The 26,657-nt window shown below is 32.6% G+C and overlaps 1 protein-coding gene across 1 annotated transcript; it reads right to left on the bottom strand.

The window, feature by feature from the left end:
* Positions 1 to 8,552: 8,552 nt before the first annotated feature.
* Positions 8,553 to 23,408, bottom strand: LOC132728848 (SCO-spondin-like). The gene is made up of 12 exons (XM_060714531.1): positions 23,327 to 23,408; positions 22,917 to 22,955; positions 22,639 to 22,724; positions 22,131 to 22,202; positions 21,887 to 21,971; positions 21,480 to 21,583; positions 18,030 to 18,098; positions 17,296 to 17,437; positions 16,398 to 16,553; positions 12,108 to 12,278; positions 9,627 to 9,797; positions 8,553 to 8,762 (listed from the first exon to the last, which is right to left on the bottom strand). Exons 1-12 carry the CDS (start codon positions 23,340 to 23,342, stop codon positions 8,620 to 8,622), a joined length of 1,254 nt encoding a protein of 417 aa, XP_060570514.1. The 5' UTR covers positions 23,343 to 23,408; the 3' UTR covers positions 8,553 to 8,619.
* Positions 23,409 to 26,657: the final 3,249 nt, after the last annotated feature.

The following is a 26,657-nucleotide window of genomic DNA, read 5'->3' as shown; positions in this document are numbered from 1 at the left end:
TGCATGAATAAATGAAGAAAATGCTTAATTAGTCATCAACTTATATTAAGCTGAAATTAGGAACAACACACTTCAAACTATCGTTTAAAGCATAATATTTCTCTAATACGGTCGTTCAATAAAGATTGATAACACACTGTATATATTTACAATGTGGAGTAGCAACATGCATTTTTCAAAATGTGCTATCCACGAGCGCAATAGATTATCAGTTTTTGTGCATACAAATAATATTCTTTCTTATTTTAAGGCACATTTAGCCCAGTATATCTATATCGTTTTTACATTATCTATAAAAATGTCAAACAAGTATTTTGATAATGGGTTTAGAGCATGTTAGGTGTCAAATAATTAAAGAAGGTAACTCAAAAAACGCGTCGTAAAGGTAGCGAAATGTAAAACAAAGTAAACATAGTATGTTTGTTGACTTACATACAAATAACTAGAACTAAGTATACTATAAAAGTAAAAATAAAACGTTTTTGAGGACTGACAAAAACATAATGGGTCTGCTCTAAAGTAATATATATAGATGATAATTTTATTTCAAAATTGCAGAAAAATGCATACGTTGAAGTAACTTACTAAATAACAATCTGGAAAAAAATAAAAACGAAAAAGTTTGAAAGCAAAATCTCACTTGTTTATCGTCTAACTTCATGTTGTTTAATTCAATTGTATAAAACGTTTTGTCTAGAGAATAAAGAAAAACATTCTATTCTTTGAATTGTTAAATGGTAATTTTATAAATCTGTGATTGAATTAACAATAATTATAATCTACAAGATTATACTATTTTTGTAATTGTCCCACCATTGAGTGTGTTGTTCTTTTGGAGAAAAAAAAAATATTATCAATTATTATTGTCGTCTTCAACTTGTTTAAGTCATATCCCCGATAACGAAAGCTATCGAACTATATAAAACATACCTCACAACTAAAGAGTTATTGCGTAAACCTGTATAACCCTTATCGTAAATCAAGATAATATCAAGACTAGCTTTTTTATGATCTTATTCAGCGATATATCAACATGTATGTGGGAGTGAAACAATGTAAGGGCACGGTTGGTAAAACGTTAAAACAGATTTAAATGTCTCAAAACAAATCTTTTGTCAGGCATTTGAAATATTGTTGCATATTTAAGACTGTGGTTGAACTGGTTTGTATAAATACAAACATTTTACTCCAGACTTTAACGACGTCTGTAAAAATCTTATTTCTTTATCAGTTACTACAATATTAAGTCATAATACTAGATAAGGTTGAAACCCAGGTACGAGTTTTGGCCTAATCAATGAGTTGTTGTGGTATTGACCGTTTTGTACAACTTAACAATTTTATGTTATGCTCACATAAACAAAAATTATATAATGTATCGTTTATCATCAATTCAACCATAACAAAGAAAAAGTTAAAGATTCTTGATTTAACCATTTTGATGATGTTATAACTCGTCCCAGAAGACTTACAAAAGTATGTTACAGAATCAACTAAACTGAGTTTGTATAAATAATATGATTACATTTAACCTTACATATTTATAATATTTAGCTACCATATACTTAAGTTGAAACATAACTATATAATTATTGCATAAATTTTACAAATTTAATAATAGAAAGAACATGAACCTCAAAGTCATTTAACTTGTAAGAGGAGAGTGTAAACTATTGGTATTGTAGTCTTAACTTAAACAAAAATACATAAATGTTTGTTGTTCCCTATATAAAGTAAGTGAGGCCTGTGACAGTTGGCGGTGGCAATTATAACCCTAGGGAATCACTTACACAACTTTTGTACAGGGTCATGAGGTGCTGGTTCATGACAAACATTTAATATATTCTTGGCAAATTTCGAAGTTTTAAGACATGTTAACTATACTTTGTCATACACTTATTGACTGATGTTTGTATTTTCTTTAGGGTTTTACGTCACACGGACACAGTATAGGTCATATGGCGACGTTCCAGCTTTACTGGTGGAGGAAAACTGAGGTGCCCTTACGTGCATTATTTCGTGCACGAACGGGCACCTGAGTAGAACCACCGACGTTCCGTAAGCTAGCTGAATAGCAGCTTCCTCACATGAAAGAATCCAAAGTCCCTGTCGGGACTCGAACCCACAGCGGTGAGGGGCAAGTGGTTTGAATTCAAAGACATTTACCACTTGGACACTGACGCCCCTGAGACCAAAGGATGACCAAGCAAATAATGCAAAAAAATGTTATTTGCCTTTTCCTTAATATTAATCCGCAGAGACGTTCTTGCTCGGCATTGACTTCATGTTAATGCAAATTTACAGATACTTTTTGGGCAACTATAAACATCTCAAGCCGCAATTACAAAACAAATTCAATTTGTACGGCAAAACGATAACCTCCCGGTACCTGTGCATAAATCGTTGGACGATACTCGTTCGTTAACTGGTGTTTATTCGAGCGCCGGGCGTGGCTCGGGCGATGTCCGGGCGGTCACTTGACGATATCTGCCCGGGTGCCTTTAAGATCGGACGGCATTTTTCTGTATCAAAAACAATAGTCCGATCCGAAATCATCGCCCAGGCGCCGCCTGGCGATCTGACGATCCCCACCAGATGACATTTTTACAAGTCAATAACCCTAACATTTATCGTCCGAACGCCGTTAGCTTTTAAGTAGTACTTAAAACTCGACGGCACGCGCCGATTAGCAAAATTTTCAATTGCTGTCGTCCGATTGTCACAATGGCCGGGCGAACATAGGCCGATATTACGATATTTTTGAGGAGTAGAAGCCACCAGGCTGTCGTTTGTTGTTTGTGACTTAGGCATGAATTTATCCAAAGAAATATTGACTAGGCCATCTTTTACGAATTGTTGTATCAAAAAATTATCATTTTGACTTTTTCGTAGGTTCTTTCCGGTATTTAGCTCTGATGACACTTTTACAGTGATTTTAATTCAACTCTCTCGATTTTTTTCTCTGTAAGAAGTTGATTCTATTTTTGTTTGAATGTATTCGGTTTTTTGGTTGTTTAAGTGGAATGTTGATTTGCCGAATATTTTGACATTTTAACAACAGATTTTTTTTTCTGCAGTTTGAACATGATTTGGTATGGATTTTTAGGAATATAAACACAGAGGGTTTTGAAGCAATTTAACCAAACAGAAGACTGATTTCCCAATAAATCAATTAACAATAGCTCTTTTTATATCACCAATGTCAAGTAACTTATATATCTTTGACTCGCACGATGTTAGCGAATTTTCTCATACCATTACATTGATAAATAATGTATCACCATATACCGTGTATAGCAAACAAAACTTCCTGAATTTGGTCTTTTTGAAATTCATTCCAATTTTTTCTTTCATTCTAGCTTGTGTTCTAATTTCAGTATTTATCTGAGACTTGAAATCTTAAATCCCAGGTGTTAAAAGAAACATATCTTTTTTTAAATTTGACATAAAAAATGCACGTAATATTAGTACTACATTAGTCCCTTTTGTTATTAATTGTATATTTGTTACAATTACAGTTATAAAACAACTCTGTTCCATTTGACTACTGTTTTGTATGTTCCAAAGAAAATACATTTAATATTCTAATCTCTAGCAAACTTACCAAAGTGCATGATGAAAAAAAGTCTTTTGTCCTATTAATTTATAATATACAATTCTGGTAAAATACCATTAACCACTGAAAACTTCATAGGAATATCTAGTCATCAGATGTCTACTAGTTCATCGTCGTTTGCTGGATTTCTTGCTTGGCTTTGCATCAATGCCTTTCTTGTTATATCACGATATACCATTTGCCGCGAACCATTCTAAGGACATTTTGAAAGGTAAAATCTATGAAAGGTTTTCTTTTGGCCTATTTACATATGGATTTTTATATTTCTTACCATGATTAGTTATTGTTATTTGTAGAAAGTGAGTAGGATTATAGGTGAAAAAGAAAATGTACATGCTTTGATATTTTTATCACATTATAGTACTGACTATAGTAGTGACACAAACAGAACACTGTTGCACTACTGTCGTTTCACATTACATTTACAATTATTGTAAGTCTTGTTTGTATTCAATGGAATTACTTTCCTTACCAGATAGGCATCAGTGAAAGCATTTTTTTTTAAATTTAATATCTGATCCCTCTCTAATGTACATTGCATACGATAAGTATTATTATATAACAAACATTCGGATTAAGTACAATAGAACTTAATCTAAATAGAACATGGCCCGTGCGTAAAAATGATTTGGTTAGGTATCAGTAATGAGCGCATTTCAATTGCTGCATTGCAGCAACTTTTGTCCTATTGAAGTAGTGAAAGTACTGTTTTTTAAAGCTAACTCGATGGAATAAAATTTCATCTTACACACAAACATACAAATATTCTCTATTTTTTCAATAGACAATTCCAAAGAGGAAGTACCTTTCATCTCATCCAGTAGTATACTGTTTATATATGAAGAAAAACAATCCATACTGCGAGATATCTATGCTTACTTGCCCAGATGCAACTCGTATTTTTATTGTAATATTTATTTTCTGTTTTATGCAACACAAAATACAAATCTGAACTAGATATAATAAAAATAAACGAATACTATTTGTACTTTATGTTTTTTTTTTTACTTCTTACGTGTCTCAACATTTTGTCTTACACAGCTTTTCAACAGTAGTTCGCGTATATAGCGTCGGTGAAAAGGTTAAGGTTACTAAAGGAAGTACAACATAATGTTTTAAGTATAGTTTAGTATTATCCGAGTGTATGGCTTCAAAGAATATATTATCAATTGAACCCAATATTGATCAAATTGTACGGTATTAAAAAGATAAGGAGTGACATGAGTTTTTCCCCTTTGACTACGCATATAGAATTTTGTTCCCGTTATCATTGTCAACTATCTGATATCCTCCGGATATGACTTTTACTATATATACTGTATTTTTTACTGAATTTTAAAGTAGCTGATTATATAAAATTGAGGTTATATTTTCACAAACCACCCACTCGGATTATATGAAAAGATATTCAAAGGTCGGACAAACAATTTGTATAGCCGGTACGTATTCAGATTTATGCATCGCGATATGCGGTCCTGTTCCCAAGTTCCTATGGATGTTTACTGTAAAAATCAATCATTAATCACAAATAGCAATATAACTTGAATCGTTCTTACAATTACTAAATTCTTAGTACATTTTGCTCAAGTTAAATTTATTGAAATATATTGGCAAATCCAGAGGCTGCAGCTTTAAGATAAAAATTGAGAGAATCATTCAAATTTGAATGCTAAAAATAAAATTAAAGTAAACTGAACATATTTAGACATAGCTCATAGATTAGGAAACTACCACAATAATGGCAATAGGGTTATCAATTGGAAATCTGTACAATAATCATTGCTGAATTAGATATGCTGATGCCTCCAAGAGCTTCGAATGGCTCATTTACTTCTTAGCTTCTTGAATCGGTCTCAGATCATATTGAAGTTGAACGGCCTGAAGTGATGGAGACAGAAGTGTGGATTTGTTAAAGAACAAGAGGAAGTTTACAGAGAGGCACCACAGCGAATTTGATGCAGTGTCAATAACAATAACAATTTAGTAGTAAACAATAATTTTTTAATCAGAAGTAAATGATATCAATCTATTTTAGTTCGATTGTGTTAGAAGCTATAAGCTTATTGAAACACTCTCAAATGCGCGCGGCCGTTCCTTGAATACAACCTTTAATTTTTAAGCAAAGTGTGTAGAGATTCTTGCTCAGGAAACAACGGCTTGCCCCTGACAGGGTTTGAACCTAGTCGTCATGCAATCCACAGATAACCCAGCGTAACCGCTTGTCAATGAATTTTAAAACAAATGAAATTACGTTAAAATATCAGAAAATAATACATTTAAGACACATATGCTTGCTTCATTGTGCATTTTCGAGTGTTCTTCTTCATTTATTTGTGTACCGTCTTAATCAAAGATTGCTGCGTAATTATTCAACAAGAAATAATTCAATAACATGAGTTCCGGAAACATTTAGCATAAGTCTCACGAAGATTTATAACAACACAAAAGCATTTTAGATTCCGTTAGTATAATAATATTTACATTCATTTTTTCAGGGCTTTGGTGGAAGGTCCCAGCTTATGTTACTGTAATTTGATGAGAAATACAAAACTGTGAAAGTTATTATACATATATCGAGGTAATATTTTATTATTTTATATTTTTCCCATGCTTTATCACTTATCAGAAGTTATATATGTACCTACAACCTTAAGATATCTATTGGCAGCACACATATTCAGGGAATAGTAATATACTTGGGGTTGTACGTTTTATTAATAATAAATTTTGAATGCTGGGTGATTAGTATTGAAAAAGACCAATAAGGAAATGTGTTAACTATACTGTTTGCGACAAAAATATAACTCCTATAAATATCCATGGTCCAAATATAGGCATCTCAGATTTTTTATGATTCTGGCTAAGACAAAAGTCTGAGTTTAAAGATCTGTGATCATTTTTGTCAGAGACTTTCGGTAAGTTTTCAACCCAGATGCTCCTTCCTTTAACTCTTTGTATTTTAGTAATCCTTATGCACGTGAGGTCTGTTCTTTAGTGTCACAGTAAAACGCATTTGACAGTTAGAGGGAAAACAATATTGAAAATGGAGAACATACTTCGTTTCCACAAAATCCTATTTTATAATTGTACATCTAGATGTTCTCTTGGGTTCAAATAGTCCCAACTCATCAGATATCCTGTAAGAGAGGTCCTATATGTCTTGTTGTCCGGCACATTGTCTCCAGCGCCGATCGACAACAACGATTTACACACATGTAAATATAAATAACGCGTGTTTTTGTTGTATTTTTGTTGTTGTTGATGTTGCTGTTGTTTTGTTTTTTTTGTTTTTTGACAGGATCAGCCAGGCTAGAGTGCTCTTAATCATTTTCACTGTCCTTGTAAATGCGGATCATTGTTTTTATTACATACAGTGGACATCATAATGCTTGTCAGGGACTATAAGAATTAGAGGTAATATGCGAACTGTTCTTTAACGCAAAAGACATATTGCAATTGATAAATCCCTACTCTGACATTTTATTTGAATAATAGATTTAACCACAAATATTGACATATTTTCTCTTGATAGCAAATGGCTGTGGTGAAATCTTATTAAAATCCACCAATCTCATTATTTGTATTATACAGATTAGAGTCATATACGAGTAGGAATCTATTCACTGAATTTGTCCTGCCGTATTAAAACCATGTACAGAATATATTATTATGTTTGGTACTAATTTATCCAATAACTTACAAAATAGCAATTTGAAAAGATGATGGCGCGATATGTTCTGAAATATTACAAACCTGTGATATTGCTGTAATCTTTTAAATAAAGTACAGTTTATGGCTGGAGTTATGGCCTTCTTGTTTTCCCATTTTCACATCTTTATTCCCGTAAATTTCGAGTATGGCCATAAGGGCATCGACTTACCGTCTTCCCTGTAGGATGCTACGTTTCATGCAATTGTCGTATTGTTCTATGGTATGCCAGAGAATGTTGATTTTCTGCATCATCTTTAACATTGCTAACACCGTTCTTTTAACTCACTGAACGACTGAAAAAATCTCCAATATGTTAAAAAGAACTAAGGTCACGGGAAACAGGTGGTCAATACAAGACGTTACCACTAATTGCAATTATGTGCATTCAATTTTTTAATTCATAATGCGTGTCTACAACTTTATCGAGGGGATAATTAAACAATTTGTTGTTTTTTTTCATTTTGATGCTTACAGCGTAAAACATCCGTACATGCAAATCATATTTTGAAACAAGTTATTTAATTTTTTATGTAATTTAGTGACCTAAATTCTTGTACAAGATATCATATTAAGTCTTTTATCAAAGAAAATATATAACATTTTAAAACGAGTATTTATTTTTTATGTAATTTTCTGATTTAAAAGTTTCCAAAGGATCACTTTTTTCCAGATATTTACATTTACATTTAAGTACCGCCCAAGACAGTGCTAGGGGACGTGACGGGTGTTACATTTTTTCATTATCCTTCATGTACAATCAAGTTAACAACGATTATTATGGCATGCTTTATTTTGACACATTGGTCTATTTGCTATACTATTAGGAGCTAACGGAATCTTTAAAGGAAAGGTTAAACGCAGGAGACGAAAGGATCTACAACTATTACCCAACAAGATAAGTGATTTCCATATCATGCATTTTACACTATGTGAGTAGTCTGGTAGTACTAGATGGAGCTTAATTGTATTTTTAATTAAAGATTTTAGAGATGTTATTTGAACATAATGAAAAATAAACTAGAATGTTTCAATGGATTTTTTTATTAGCATTTAGTAAAATATTACTGTCATTGTTTGCACTGTTCTCCTCCATACCTAGGAGTTGGACAAGAACATGTTGATCGCATCATAGCGAAAGAGTTTGATAAACTGTATTCACCCCTATAATTGCGTGTGCATATCGTAGTATAACCTTGTTTTGTACACCAACTGCCATGTACTACAAAAATAGAACAAATCACCAACGTTTACTTTTAATAAATAAACAATTCAAAATAAGTAAATACAGATATCTAGCTACATGTTTTGCCTCCATTCGACGGGGAAGGACACCCGCAAGTTGTTCGTTCATAGCCATAGCCATTATTTCTGTACTGTCGGTAGTAACTCGAGTATGAGCATTCAATTACTTGCCTCCAGCACCATTCCCCGTCGACTGGAATAAGTGAACATTGAAATAAATTACTTAAGGGGCATTGAAAAGTTCCTGATTAACTGTGCTATCCCATCAAGCAACAGTGGCGGGTATTTGAAAAAAGGGATGTACGTCCGTCGGTTTCGAGTCCGAACGATTTTCTAAGAACTGGTTGGTCAAGTTATAATGCATCATGCCAATAAAGTAAATGAACAGGGAAACGAAGCTGATTAAATGTCTGGGATTTTGTATGAACTTATGCTAGTTTAAATGCATTGTGTCATTTTAAAAGGAAATGGTCTCGTCTCAGTATGAATATCATTGTCAGCAAATTTTATGATGCTCATGAAATGCTATTGAAATCTATATTGCATAATGTTAACTTCTGGTTCTTAATCTCACACAACTTCAACAGGTTAAGCGATATTTTACATAAAGTTATTATAAACATATCGGACAGATTTTAGGAAATACGCCATTAAGTGGCTTTGCTGATATATTAAAGATGCATAGAAGTAAAAAGGCAATGTATTTTTGTAATTTTAAGTATCAAAATGTGTAAATGATAACAATTTAACAAAACTGATGTTTGAATGAAATGTTCAAAACAGATGTGTGTTAAGTATATAAACTAAATAAGATAAGACTTAAGTGTAATCCAGTAAATGTTTTTGTTCCCCTTATTTGATGTGCCATCAAAATATTTGCTGTTAGATAAAGTCTTTTATAAATAACCTTTTTGTGAGGAAAAGCAGAAACAAACCTATATTTAATCAAAGTGCTCGTAAGAAACATTCCATTCGTCAATTATAGTTATGTACTGAATGGTATAAAATCAATGTTTGAATAAAATGTTCTAAACTGAAATATTTAATGTATATAAACCTGGACAAGGTTGCGACGAACATTCCTCAATTTCCAAAGTATCACCAGTGCAATTCATGCCACCAAACTGAGGTCCAGGGTCAGTGCATTCCCTTTGCCGGGTACGTGTTCCATTTTCGCAAGTAACAGAGCAATTACCCCAGACGCTCCAGTCTGACCACTGACCGTCAACTACAAAAGATAAGACCAGAGATAACAGTACCGAAAAGAAATCAGCTTGTTTTTCTAAAAGGGAATAACATCGACAATATGTTAAATGTACAAATTTTCAACTTGTTAATAATTTAACTTGCCAAGAATCTTCTTTGTGTTCTTTTAAATATCTTAATTTCCCCATATTGTGTATTGCCTTTATTTTCAAATTCAAATATGTTGGTTCCTGCATAATTATATAAGATGTCGAAATCTTTAGACAAATACAATGAAAGTACAGTAACCTATTGTTCTTTTTGTGTTGGTATTTCTTACTTTCTATAAGTTCTATGTACAAATGCATTTGGCTTTTTTGATGGGCTTTTCCAGTATTCCTTACTTGAATGTTTCATGACCACCTTTAAGATATATGTAACCTGCCTAATTTTTATATGCATGTATCTTATGTATATTGGCATCAAAATCTATGGAGCCTGTTCAAATTCCTTTTATTTAATTCCGCTCATTGTTTTCCCATTGAGGGCACAAGCATTCTTTTAATTGCTGACCGTACGCCACTTATCATGGAATGGCAGACACGTGTTTCATTGATGGTTTCCATGATGACTCGCGGATGTTTCTTACTTCAAAATGTTACCTTAACCATGTTTTAATTTTGAATTCGGTTATTCAGACTTTCCAGTTCCGTCGATCGACCCGACACTGCAACATTTTCAATTTTGTTGTTTTGAACTTCCTTTAGAGATTCTTGTTTTTCTCTTATTTAGATATTTGGCATGCTTTATGACTAAATTGACATCTGCAAAAATTTCTTCTCTTAAATTATTATGTCCAATATATTTTGGGAGTAATCTGGAGACAGACAGGCGGACAACAAGACATACACTATTAGTGGTGCCCACTTTTAAGCATGCATCAGCTAGTAGTAGCAGGCAACACAGAAATTATTAACGGAAGAAAACGCCTTTATATTTAAGGACTGTAACTAAGCAAAAATTAAGTCAACCGACAAACCCGTGTAATATGCACAAGCACTTGAGGTACCGATCAATCCTGTAATGTTTCAAACAAATCAAATTAACGATATAAGAAAAGTTGTCCGGATAAACTTTAATAAATTCTTTTATTTCATGCTATCCAGTGTTTTATTGTAATATATCAGATGATTATATTCTGATAAACCACTAGTGAAATTTATAAAATATAATTTTCACTGTAGCCGGACTATATCTTAATGCGGATGAAAAAAAAATCATAACTAAATGGAATAACAGGCAGAAATAAATGCCGTCATACGTAAATGTTGCTTCTTTAGGAAAAGAAAGTCGATGTCACCATAAATCATATTAAAAGTGTAACAAAATAAGAGAAATTTAACAGAACTATATTTCAAAATTGATGATGTGACGTCATGATGTGATGACGTCACAAAGGAGAATGCGCGACGTTACACGGCAAAATCAGTAAAAAATACTTAAAATCACTTAAAAAGCATTAAATAAAAAGAAAATTAATTTGTTTTACATATAAGATTGAAATATATTTCATTCGTGAACACCAGCTATTATATTTTCACTCGTGGCTACGCCACTCGTGAAAATATTGCATCTGGTGTTCACTCAGTGAAATTATATTTCAATCTTACATGCAAAACAAACAAATATCCTCTATATAATACTTAAAGGGCCATGACTCGGACATAAATCCTTGAACTTGAAAATGCCGACTATATGTGGACTAGAAGGACAGAAGGACGCTGTAACAAACAGTACCTTTGGCTCTCTACTGTTGCCCTTTATAAAGGAACAAAAACACATCAAAACATACATACACAATCAATGACATCAAAGAAAAAGTACATTACCTACTGTTCTATTAGCAACATACGTTACCAATGTAAACATACGGACATACAGACTACAGAGACGTGATCCAAATATGGCACCGCTACACTGTAGCAGGCGACACAACAAACAATACGCAATAAACCTAATGTCTTTTACTGGTTTTTCCCTTTTCTAGCATGAATCTCTCATGGACCTCCCATTCCACCCATATCTTAAAATACCTCTAGCTATTCCATAGACTAGCTTAACAAATTTCAATATTCCTATTTTAAAAAATCTTATACATGTTTCTTTTTTTTCTATATTTAATTTAATCTTCATTTAAGCTTGCCAAATATCTAGTTTAACTAGTTCAGTGTGCTAGATGACACTGACCATGTTAAAACTTCCACAATTGTTTTACCAGATTGCCTATACCTTTCATATAGTTGACAAAGTCAGAGATTTTTTGGAATTAACTCATATTTTAGATGAACTATACCTGCACATGGTTCAATGCTACAGTTCTTAGTATCATTTCTCGCTCCAACACACGTCTCGTTCTTCGATGCATCAAGCTGATGCACGCATATTCTGTTTCTTACAGATGTTCCCCTGTCACATGACACGGAACATTGAGACCATTCTCCCCACTTTGTCCAGCCAAAGTGACCTATAATAATATCAAATAACTTATTAAATGATGTGTCATTCGTGCATACGCTATAATCATTGGAATGGCATTGATCATTGAATTGGATTTAATGTTCTTTATCAATTTTTAATTTCAAGGTTTGTTTATTATGCCCCCCCCCCCTTCGAAGAAAGTGTGGTCAATTGTTTTGCTAATGTCGGTCGGCCTGTCGGTCTGTCCGTCTGTAGACCGCATGGTTTCTGGTGATTATTTTGAAAACTATATATTACAAAGTCTTCATATTTCCCATACCAAAACTAGTAGATAAAACATATTAAATTTAGGGTCACTAGGTCCAACGTCAAGGTCATAGTGGCTTTAAATGTCAGAATTGTTTCCGCTGATTGTCTTGAAAACTGTTCATCCCAAAGTCTTTATTTTTTACATACTGATTGGTCTTAATTAGTAGATAAAATTGTTTTTTATCTGGATCACTACATCACAGGTCTAGGTCACAGGGGTCTTAAAAGTCAGAATGGTTCCGCTGACTATCTTGAATACTATTCATTACAACGTCGTCATATTTCATATACTGATTGGACATCAGTAGAAGATAAAGTAGAACAAGTAGATAAACCCTATTGATTTAATTTCTGGTCACTGGGTCAAAGTCTTGAAAACTATTCATCACAAACTCTTTAAATTTCAAATACTGATTAGGCATAACTAGTTAACAACCTCCATAGATTTCCAGGTCACTAGGTCAAATGTCAAGGTCACAGTGGCCTTAAATGTAAGAATGGTTTCCGCTGATTATCTTGAAAACTATTCATTACAACGTCATCATATTACTTATACTGATTGGACATAAGTAGAAGATAATCATTATTGAATTAATTCTGGTCACTGGGTCAAAGATCAAAGTCACAAAGGCCTTAAATGTCAGAATGGTTTCCGCTGATTGTCTTGAAAACTATTTATCACAAAGTCTTCGAATTACACTTATTGATTTGGCATAACTAGTAAATGAACTCCATAGATTTTAGGGTCACTAGATCAAAGGTCAAGTGGCCTTGAATGTAAGAATGGTTTCCACTGACTTTTTTTAAAAAACATTCATAACAACGTCATTATACTACTAATTGGTCATAACTAGTAGATGAGAACCTATTGATTGTTGGGTCAATACATCAAAGGTCATGGTCACAGGGGTCTAAAAAGTCAGAATGGTTTCCGCTGATTATCTGGAATACTATTCATTACAACGTCTTCATATTTCACATACTGATTGGACATAAGTAGTAGATAAACGCTATTGGTTTAATTTTTGGTCACTTGGTCAAATATCAAATTCACAAGGACCTTAAATGTCAGAATGGTTTCCGTTGATTGTCTTGAAAACTATTCATCACAAAGTCTTCAAATTTCACATACTGATTAGGCATAAGTAGTAAATGACCTTTCTAGATTTCCAGCTTAAATGTTAAATGTAAGAATGGTTTCCGCTGATTGTCTTGAAACTATTCATAATATAACCTTTATATTTACATACTTATTGGTCTGGAACCTATTGATTTTTGGATCATTTCATCAAAGTTCAAGGTCACAGGGGTTTTAACAGTCAGAATGGTTTCCGCTGATTATCTTGAACCCTATTCATAACAACGTCATCATATTTCACATACTGATTGGACATTAGTAGTAGATAATCCCTATTGATTTCCTGGTCACTGGGTCAAAGATCAAGGTCACAAGTGGCCTTGAATGTAAGAATGGTTTCCACTGATTTTCTTAAAAACCATTCATCACAACGTCATTATATTTCACATACTAATTGGTCATAATAAGTAAATGGGAACCTATTGATTTTTGGGTCACTACATCAAAGGTCAATGTCACAGGGATCTAAAAAGTCAGAATGGTTTCCGCTGATTATCTTAAAAACTTTTCATTACAACGTCTTCATATTTCACATACTGATTTGAAAACAGTAGAAAATAACACCTATTGGTTTTCGGGTCACTGGGTCAAAGATCAAGGTCACAGGGGCTTATATTTAAGAATGGTTTCCACCGATTATCTTGAAAACTATTCATCACAATGTCTTCATATTTCACATACTAATTGGTCTTAATAGGTTGATGACCCCTAGTGATTTTCGGGTCACTAGGTCAAAGGTCAGTCTAACAGGGGCTTTAAATGTCAGAATGGTTGCATTTATGTGATAATGTATATTTTGTTCCAGCTACCCTCAAACTTGTATAACTTATTAATGATATTTTACATTCAGTTTCACGTCATATATTGGTCATTATTTTTTTGAATGTTTTCAAAGGATTCTGATCTTTTTTTATTCCGTTACGTTAATAGTACCAGATTATAAAAGAGGTGAAACAATTGGTCTGAAGAAAGGGTGTTTCATCAAGAGAACTATTGTGATCCTATATCGTGACCAGAATGTCATTGCCTTTATGCAAACAAATGTGTAACTACACAGTAAAGCTCCAGATATTTTATTTCTTAGCCTGGTGCTTGTTAGGAGAAGTATTTAAAAATGTTTGCTTAAATGTGTTTAATATGTTAAATAAATTGAAACTTAGGGTGAGTTTATTGCAGTTATGGAGAAGACAAAGCTTTCTCTTTAGGACGTGTTGACAGTTTGTCCTCGTTCTTAGAAGTGTACGGGGCCAGTTGATTCTGACTCTAGGATAATTACTTGAATACGCATAGAAGCGATTTTCTATACAATGCTTCACACGCTGGAGTGAAATAGAATATCTACAGAAAGCCCAAAACGACAAACCTTAAAATGTTGCAAGCCTGCTTCGACAGAGCCTGTTCGTGAACGGTACTGGAAAGTATATTAAATAACCTTTCACGTCCACACCAACCACAAGCTTTAAAAATAAATATATAAGAATTACGCCTGGCAGTTTTAAAGAAGGGGTTTGTATGAGTCAATGTAAAAACAAATGAGCCACAGACAATATTTTAATAAACGTGTTTAGAGGTCCTAGAAACAATTTTAAACACCTGATATCTAAATATTGAATAAAGGAAAAACAGATTTTAAATGTAATTATATACGAGGATATGCAAATTTAAGTGATTCTAAGGTTCATGATTTGTCCAATTTTAAAAGTACCCATTTGTAATGCTACACATAACATGCCGAATAACTCGGCCTTGTTGTAATACCAAAGATTTTAAAATGCCATTATCTAAAATTATATGGACCATTAAATCCATAAAAATTGAGCCAATTTTATCCAAGGATTGTGATTTCAATGATTATGTAGCAGTTAACTAGGCAGTTTAACACGGCAATAATGTGTATTTAGTTCCTATGTGTTTAATAATTAGATTTTTAAACCTAACATATTTGCAATGAATTTAAGCTTCTGTAACCCTGACGTGCAACCGACCACTCGAACAACTTTTGTAGAACTTTATGAAAGGAACATATCAACTACGTTTTTTTTTGTTTTCTTTTTTTATTTATTTCTTTTTTTAGAGAATGTTTTAGAGCAGATGTCTTTGAAACATTTGTAGACGACAGATTGACGAATGACGGGACTAACAGCCATAATTGTATCCTCTTTAGTAATACTTTGACACCCATAACTTCGGCACACCGGGTTTTCTTTTCATTTTTAAATGTTCATTTCTTGTGTTACGGGCGGTATCTTGCTTTTTCCAGTATAGTCCATGCATAGGCTAAACAAAACTGAGCCTGCAACGTTATCAGTTTTGTTCCTATATCTTTTATTTTACTTTTTAGATCACGCTGTATTAAAATATATCACCTCTTATGTTTGTAATGTAGGAACTTTGGTTCATTTCAGTGCTGATAAGATGTTAATAAAACTTTGCTTATACTGAATAGCTAATTATGCAGTGTATAATTCATTTAATATTTATACTAGGATATGCAATGTGTTACTCATAACTATATAGAAATATTTGATAGAGAGTAACGTTGTAGTTTCTATATAACTCCTGACAATTATTTCTCAAACATTGCTGTAATATCGATAATGGCGAACAACGTTATGCTCTTTTATGGGTATAAGAAGTGACTCGACACAATTGGCATATTACTTATGTAGCTTCTATCTTTACTGATTAAATATGCAAAATCTAGATTTGTTTACATACCACACATTCCGCAAGATGCAGGACAGAGGTTATCCACATCAGCTATAGCTTTACATGCATCCGAATTAAGTGCACCAAATGCAGCACAGGCCGTTGGATTGTAATCAAAGCATGTCTTCACATTTCCAAGGAGACGCAAATCAAAGACGTGTCTATCTAAAACGGAAAAAATATCACATTATGCTTGACAATAACATGTCTGTTGGATATTTTATGCAGACCATTTGTGAAAAAATGGGGAAAAATAAAACATGGAGATCCCTTGAGTGTACTGCGGTGTATATTAAGTTTGGTCATGAGAGAATTAACGAGCACGATCTTAACACAATAACGTATTGGGAGATATCTGAAAAACATTTAAAGGAATGATATTAACGCAATAAAGCAATTATGACAAAAGGATTTTTGTGACCATTCACCTTTGTATTACTTTCACCATTTGCTACGGTTCTTTTATTTCGGACCGAGACCGAGTTCTGATTATATGTTCCAACTGAAGTCAGAGTCCATAAACAAATAAATTATGGTTTTATTGTATTTGATCTTTTTCATTTCTGCTACGGGTTTTGAACAATATATACCGTTTAAACATTTTCTAGTGAACATTCTGCAAAAATATGAAACTTATGAACCATCTACAAAACTGACTACCAATCTTTGCCTTTGACCTGGGTGGTTTAACTATAATTTGTTGGGCATCAATTATACAAATTGCCAATAGTTCATGTAAAATGTATCGAAAAAACACATTTTAGTGAGGCAATTAACATTCTGTTACACTACATAATATGTATAATTTGTTATTATTTGAACCAATATTACCTTCTGTTTTCGATTAAGCTTAATTTATGCCAATTAAATTGTTTATACAGATAGCTAGTATGAGATGTTTCCTTACCCGAAGGCTGTTGAATTCCACAAGCTTTTACGTTACAGTGATCCTTAGAACAGCACAGGGAACACGAACTATGTGTCACATCAGAGCGCTTCCCTACTAACGCCGATGATGGTGAGGATAGTTTTGGCGTAGCAGAACAATGCTTGAAATGTAAAAGGAAATTGGAAATACTAGGAAAGTTAAAGGAAAACAACATTTTTGTCTAGTACTTATTTGTTACGAACGTGGATTGTGGCTTAATCGCTTGTTCTTTTGCTTTTGGTCAATCAGACACTATTAAGGACAAATGACGACTTAACGTGTCACATTGAAGGTTCCATGATCACCGCCGTATGAACATCTGCGGATGTTTCTAGATTAAAAATTGTACTATTCTATTTCTCTCTCTATTTAAAGCTTTTAGTGAAGGAGACGCACATAGGGTACATCTGCGTGTATTGATCACTTTCGTCCTGGACATTTTCAGTTTTGCCTTGTTAGGTGATATAGAGCAATATTTCTGTCCTTACTATATAACAATAAGTTTGCTGTTTATTTATTTAACTTAAAACAAATAAACAATTATAAACAATATTAATTAATCAATTATAACCGTGAATATCAAATGTTGCTTTATTCATTGGTTGTTATTGTCTCTTTTGAAAATATATTTGGAAACCTAACTTCAATAAAAAATGTCTGTCTGTCATATGCGTAACAATAATGATAAATCGATAGATTAAATTTTTAATTACCTGTGAATTCATGCAACCAAGTCTGTATCGTGTGTTGCCATAGGTAACGATTTCTCGAATAAAACACATCTATAAAATTTAAACATACAAATGTAAAAAGATTTTTTTAACCCCGGAATAGCTGGGAAATTTCTAGATAGTCTTATTGTCGGAGAGACTTACTTGGGTCACTTCATGCCGATTCATTTTCAAACTTGCTTGCAAAAAGAATAATTTCTTTTAGCTTTGAATCATTTTGATAATGTATTCAGGGCTGGGAATCAAAACTGCGTCGTATCCTACAAAATGTAAACAAACGCCGCCATCTTGGAACGAAAAACGTATGTTTTTGTTTATAACTTTTTTGTTGGAAATGACTGAAAACCAGATGTATGTATTAACACGCTACACTATTTTCCGCTTCGTTCGATATATGTTGCTTGCACAACTATTTTGTAAAACAAAAGTTATAGCGAACTTGCATCTCGAAGCGGGGCAGAATTTTTATGAAAATGTGTGGATACGACGCAGTTCATATTGCTTTATCTATCGTTTTTTCCTTCAAATCAATTATATATTTGTTTCAGAGTTCACCATAAACTTCGAAATATAATTTTGCATCATTTACTGAAATTTCATTAAAAAGAGGTGTTTATTATCTTAGAAAATAATGATTTTTACGAAATGATACGACGCAGTTGAAAATAAAATATGATATGACGCAGTTGTATTTTTGGCAGTCTTTTCAATAGGGATAATTTTGGCAAAATATTTCTATTTTATGGAATAGTCACTTGCGCTAGATAAAAAAAACCCAGATCATTTGCGGTGTATAGCAATGTTCAGATGCTTTTGATTATTTAGAATACATTGTGTCATGTCCAATATATATAACATTTAATTTGAAAGTTTACATTGCGGAAGCTACTTTTCAGTTAAACATGAACATGTTACCTAATTGATCATAATATCTGAAATGATTTCTTATATTTTACTGTATGTTCAATATTATCCCTAATTGTTTTCGCAAAAAATATAGAAATCTATTAACTTGAATTCATGTTGGCTAGCTACGCTCTAAGTTAACTGTGGAAATATAGAAATCTATTAACTTGAATTCATGTCGGCTAGCTACGCTCTAAGTTAACTGTGGTTCTGCATGTTCTGGGTAAAGACTGCTTTTTTGTGGCTTGTTTTCAAACTTTAACTTTACATATTAGCTTTACTAGGGGCGAGGACCTCAGGTGCACAAAGGCATTATTTCAGACAAAATGTTGCACCTGCAGAGAACCATCGACATTTTGAAACTAGCTTGATAGGTTTTCCACACGAAAGAATAAAAAGAACCTGATGGTTTTCGAATTCATAGCAGTTCAGTTCAAGTGATTTGAATTCAGTAAACATAAACAGCTCGGCCACGGTCGGACACACCTGTCTGATTTGTTTTTTCAACAAAATTTGTTAACGTCAGCTGTACAAATAAGCAGCTTTTTTATTAGCTTCTGGCGTGAAGTTTTAAGATTGTAAATATATGAATTAATTATAAAGAGAATAACATTTAAATTTCTTATTTCGGTATGACTAGCAGAGAAATTTTCAATGTAAACATGGTGTAATCCTCTGTGAAGTCATTTTCTGAAAACCTTTGTTTAAGTTTTCAGGCAATTCATTATCAAATAAAAATCACACTTTAGTATGAAGGTATGTTAAGATGCCATGTCTCTAGTCTGTTGAAAATTCCATGTGATAATCTGACCTAAATTTTCTGAAAACTTCTTCAATACTGTTGAAAGATCATGTCTGCCTATATCTGTATCACATTTATCGGTGCACAGCGTTAAATACCTTTGCAAAACGGACACCTTCTTTACAAAATAATCTGTAGTTGTATCATATGTAAATTTAAAGTCTTTTAATGGAGAAGAATGATACTTAAGTGCAAATATAGAAAATACATTCCGTAGACCTTTCCTCATCGGCGATAAAGAAATGCAATACGACAAAATCAGAGGTAAAGTTTCGCGGCGCTGAACATAAAATGACTACGGAACGCATAACCTACTTGCAAAAATATATTGTAGCTTAACCATTTATAATATAATTTTAAAAATTTAATGTTCATTTTCAAATAATAAAGCTCATCTGTTCTCACCGATTATTAAGAAAATGAATACAATAAAATCGGCACGTAAAAGACATAAGTAATAACGGAATTGACGGAAATTATTGCTTATTACAAGTAACAAAGGCAGGCATGCAATTTGCGCATAGCTCTCTTCCGATAGCAAGAAACCTTTTCAAAATTTGTCATTCTTTCTCTTTTTTTTAAAAAAAAGGTCATTCCTGATTAATACTAGTACAGGGTTCAGGAGAGGTTACTCTGGAATCAAAAATAGTAATCACTCCCATTTCGAACTCACGGGAACAATTTTAGAAGCATGCTAAGGCAACACTGGAACACGTTGTCATATGGGTGTGCGATCACGTGTTTCAATGTATATTGCATTTGATACAGCTTTTCGGAATTTGTAGATGCTAATGATAGGTACATAAATGCGACTGAAAAATACAGCCTTTATAGAATTGTATTACATTTTCATTTTTATGGAACCAATGAGTGACATCTGCTTTTGACTTAAGTTGTTAACAAGAAATGTTGTTGGACGTTATTAGCATACCTAGCACATAATTTAAATAGTTTAAAACCAATATGCAGCCTGCAATGAAAACACAACTGCGTCATATCATATTTTATTTTGAACTGCGTCGTATCATTTCGTAAAAATCATTATTTTCTAAGAAAATAAACATCTATATATATATATATTTAATGAAATTTCAGTAAATGATGCAAAATTATGTTTTGAAGTTTATGGTGAACTCTGAAAACGAGTATATAATTGATTTGAAGGAAAAAACGATAGATAAAGCAATATGAACTGCGTCGTATCCACACATTTTCATAAAAATTCTGCTCCGCTTCGAGTTGCAAGTTCGCTATAACTTTTGTTTTACAAAATAGTTGTGCAAGCAACATATACCGAACGAAGCGGAAAATAGTGTAGCGTGTTAATACATATAACTGGTTTTCAGTCATTTCCAACAAAAAGAGTTATAAACAAAAACATACGTTTTTCATTCCAAGATGGCGGCGTTTGTTTACATTTTGTAGGATACGACGCAGTTTTGATTCCCAGCCCTGGTATTGACTATATTATTTTATATGGTCGCATGTCGATTTGTTTTGCTTTCTGTCTGCGATCGTTTGTGTTTGCACAAAAAAGATTGCTTAAAGACTGAAAAATTCTTAATAATAAGTTAAATATATACATAAATAGTACAAGTAATATACTACAACAGAAAACTGAAATATATATAAATCCCTCGCTTGTACTGATAATCTGTCATATATATAAATATACAGCCATATATTTGTTTGTTAAATGAGCTTAGTAAAATATGGATACTTACCTCATCTTTATGACATTGCACAAGGTTTTTACAATTACCAGGATTGTCAATCAAATCACAGGACAAACATCGGGGTGGTCGAGTTATGTTGCTTCTTGGAGATACTGGTATGTAATAAAAATGTTGTTTGTACTTGTGTGTTTGCGTTGCTACTAGCAAAGCTTATGAAATTCGAATTACATCAAAATAACTCTTTTTTTTACTTCCTCAACGATCAAAATAAGTAGACAAAAAACCATAAAATATGAAGTTATTGAGAATATAAGTCATTAGACAGTTTTATTTAGTATTTATTCTTGTCAAATGTAATCGTAAAATAATGTAAATAATAACTTACTTTCAGCATAACTATGACCATTACAAAATATATAATCAGAAATTCCTAAATTTTGATACACATAATGTACCTGGAAGTTGACATTTATCTAAATTACACATATCATCAGGGCACATTTCTGTACAAAATGTTTCACTCTTCCGACCAACTGGCAGCTGAAATAGTTAGCGGTGTATAGTCTGTTATTTTTATCCGAGATACAAAACATACAGAGTAAATAAAAAAGAAACAAAAATAACCATTTATAAAATCAGCTGAAATTCATAATGCACGCGACTCTATTTTCGGTAAAGTATTTTTATTAAAAGTGTTACCATATCGTGTGTGCACCCAATCGAATAATGAACACTACCATTGCTAAATCCATCCGCTCTCGTATAACACTCCTAAAAACAAAATGTTATAACTCTTTGAAAAACACAATTTTAAATTGCTCAATTTGTATTTCCTTATTTTGTTATGTATATTTAATCAACAGCTAAATAAAATATATCACGTAACATAAAAAAGAAACAATTGTAACATTTATGAATCCCTTTAAATAACTCTTATACTTAAATGAAATTGTACATAAAATTGACTTTTGCACTATACTCCATTAAATATAACGCTAATGCTTTTTCCATATCCATAGTCTATACATAAAGTAAAAATGGAAATATTATTTTAAAAACAACAAGCTGAACACAATGAATTTTTACAAAGTCTCTGATTCCGTCAACAATAATCATTTCATGTGAATGAACGTAGCAAAATACCCTATATCAGATACATTTACTAACATGGTTCACGAAAAAGTAAACTATTCAAGGATAAACAAACCTCCCTTCCGGTACACTCCACTACATTCATGCAATCTTCACTAGTTCTTATATCATTACAAGAATAACATAGCAAACCATAACAACCTTTGAAAAAATACAATAATATAACCATGAAACTTTTTAATCTGTAGCTGCAATATATTAAATAACCCATTTTATTCAACAATAACAACAGGTTATACATTATTTTATCAATTTAACATGTATACTATACTTGATTGTACTAAGCACGATTCTAAAGGTAATACTAGCAATCGACATGCATACATAACTAACCTGATACGCCACAAAGTATCAGCATCAGTTGAAGTTTGTCTGGAAGAAAATAACGTTTGTATTAACTATCAAATATATATGTACACTAGTCAAATATGGGAATCGGAACGCCAACAGTAAAGGTTAATGGGTATTGATTTGAATCATGATTACTTCGATAGTTTTATTCTTCGACTTCCCTTGAATTAGAAATAACAATAAACGACAGAGAAAGGTGAGACGTGGAAATTAATCAAGTTATGACCTGTCATGTTAATCATCTATAATGACCTTTCAATGTATCTTCCTTAAATCAATGATTTCAAAAGAAATAAATAATAAGGCAAAACAAAATGCCCCAATTCGTGCTGATACGTTGTCATTGTTAATATTGTTAATGTTGCGTGTAGATTTACACACAAAAAACTTACCGAAGGCTGCAATCATGGTTGTAATTGTCAATTTGAAACGCTCCTACTGATTTTCTTATCAGAAGTAGGACAGGACAATTAGATAACAAGCTAGTATTAAAAAACGTAGCACTCAATATATAGTGTACAGAAACTTGAATAGGAAATACGTCATATTTTTAACAACCAAACAATATGAAAAACTCATCACATTCGTTTGTTCCTCTAATGCTGTAGTGTTGATAAATTGCACCCAACTAACGGAATATGGGCTTTTTAAGATTATATTTCAGTCACATTTATGGAAACAGAAGACGAGGAAATAGTGAATTATATTGCACTATTTGGTCTGAATTAATTTTGAATATGAACAGAAAATTATTTTAATAATCTTATCAATGTTTATGATGTTTAACTAGATGTAATACAATTCAAACCTGATGTTGATGCTCAGCGGATGATGATGCTCCGTTAAATAGGTGTGTAGATTTAAGTGATTGATATATTCTAGATTAACTTCATTGGATACTTGAGACACTTTAAGATGCTTTATTGACAACAAGATAATCTTATATCTATTTATAGCACGAATCTACTTGCTAATTATATTTTGTTACACATTTATAGTACGTCCATATATCACGTATGTTTAATTGTTGTATCGCATTATTTAAAGATGCAAAAACAATAATATTGCTTTATCGACATTTCAATTATCCGATTTTTCTTTTCAAAAAACGAAAAGACGAAACGATAAAAAAACATAAATGAAAATAACGAATTGCACAAAAATGAGAATAAAAATACTTACTCCTTTTCACTGCCTGATTGAGTGTACGATGCCTTATTAACCGCAAGACTCGCATCTTTTGATAAAAGTGGCTGTCTTTCGCCTTCTGCGTCCATATCTTATATTGGTAAAATTAAGTTAATATTGTTTAACTAGGTAGGTTACACTGTTAAAACATTATAGATGAATGATGCGATGATTGATGCGGTGATTGATGTTATGAATGATGTGATGATTGATGTTATGAATGATGTGGTGAATGATGTGGTGATTGATGCGGTGAATGATGCGATGATTTATGTGATGCATGATGTGATGAATGATGTGATGATTGATGTTATGAATGATGTGGTGACTGCTGTGATGAATGATGCGGTGTTTGATGTTATAAATGATGCGGTGAATGATGTTATAAATGATGTGATAATTAATGCGGTGAATGATGTTATGAATGATGTGATGAATGGTGTGATTGATGTGATGAATGATGTGGTGACTGGTGTGATGAATGATTTTGGTCGAGGGCTCTACAGCTGAAATATCGAGGGCTATTATTTTAACAAATTGGGCCAACGCTCAGTAGGGATAACCTACGCTGAGCGATTCTGTAAAGAAATTTAAAAGAGAAAGAGTTCTTAGATGGACGTATATTAGATAAAGCAGATACGAATGAGGTTTTCCAAGTTTGTTTAAAAGCAACCGTGTTCATTTTCATAGGCAATTCCAAATAGCAGTGGAAGCACCTTTCATCTCATTCAGTAGTTTACATTTTATATATGGAGAACAACAGTCAATACAGCGAGTAACCTATGTTTGCTTTGTGTGCAAGCAGTGGCAGGTTAGCTACCCACATGCGACTCGTTGTTTTATTGTTATATTTATTTTCTGTTTATGCATCACAAAATACAAATCTGAACTAGATCTAATAGAACTAAACGAATATGGTTAATATTTTTATAATTTTAACTTCTTGCGTGTCTTACACAGCTTTTCAACACCAGTGCACTTAAATAGCGGCAGGAAAAGGTCAAGGTTGCAAAGCAAGTAAACCTGTTTTGATCAACTGAAGTAAAATGACTATATGTATCTGTATGGAAATGAAACGAGGTTTATGAGTATGTAAACGCCTTTGGCTTATGCATTTAAAATACTTAGAACTGATGTATGAGAAAGATAAACAAAAGACTTTAATAACTGCGCACGATTTCTACAAAGGAACAGGGCTGCAGATTGCGGCGCATAATTTCGATCGTGTCACGGTCTTTTAAAATGAGTCTGCTATATTTGAATGTAATTTAGTATTATCCGAGTGTATGGCCTCAAAAGATATATTATGAATTGCACACAATATGTTATTTTAAACAATTGGTCAAATTTTACGACAAGGAGTGACATCCGCCGTTTGCCGCAACGTTAGGCATCAATCCCCCCCCCCTTGGCTACGCTTGATTACTATTTATTCAAATTGTTTTCCCGTTATCGTTGTCAACTATTAGGAATAGTCCGGATATAACTTTTTCTATATACCGTTATTTTGACTGCATTTTTAACTAGCAGATTATATTAAATTGAGGTAATGATATTAAAGACCACCCAATCGGATACTAGTAATATGAAAATATATTCATAGGTCGGACAAACAATATGTAAAGCCGGTACGGATTTGGATTTATGCACCACAATATGCGGTCCTGTTCCCTGGTTCCTTCGCATTTCTACTGTAAAATCAATCATTTATCACAAATAGCATGTTGATTATTACTTGAATCGTTTCTACATTTCGTAAAATTTTAGTACATTTTTCTGAAATATTATTCTATTGAAATATGTTGGTACACTCGGAGGCGGCAGCTTGAAGATGAAAATTGAGAGAATCATTCAAATTTGAATGGTAAAATTAATATCAAAATAAACTGAACAGATTAAGACATAGCTCATAGATAAGGAAACCCGTAGTTATGGAGACACAAGTGTTAATTTGTTAAAGAACAAGAAGAAGTTTACAGAGAGGCACCACAGAGACATTGATGCAGTGTCATTTAGTAGTAAACAATTATTTTTTTGATCAGATGTAATTTATATCAATGTATTTTAGTTCGATTGTGTTGGAAGCTATAAGCATATTGAAACACTGTCAAATCACTTTCAAATCCGTTCCTGGAACACAACATCTAATTACCAAGCAAAGCGTGTAGAGATTCTTGCTCAGGAATCAACGGCTTGCCCCTGACAGGGTTTGAACCCAAGCGGCAAGCAATCCTTAGATTACTTCGAGTAACTACTTGAGTTTTAAAACAAATGAAAAATACGTTAAAAGATAAAAATATAATACATTTAAGACACATAATGCTTGCTTCATTATGCATTTCGACTGTTCGTCTTCATTTATTTGTGTACCGACATAATTATTCAACAAGAAATAATATAATTCAATAACATGAGTTCCGGAAGCATTTAGCATTTCAGATTCCGTTAATATAATAATATTTACATTCATGTATTTTCTTAGGGCTTTGGTGGAAGGTCCCAGCTTATATTACTGAAAGTTGATGAGAAATACAA

This window comes from Ruditapes philippinarum, unplaced genomic scaffold (assembly GCF_026571515.1).
Source record: "Ruditapes philippinarum isolate M1 unplaced genomic scaffold, ASM2657151v2 ctg2855_1_1_1_1, whole genome shotgun sequence".
NCBI lineage: Eukaryota > Metazoa > Mollusca > Bivalvia > Venerida > Veneridae > Ruditapes > Ruditapes philippinarum.
This window is presented reverse-complemented; position numbering and strand designations above follow the sequence as displayed.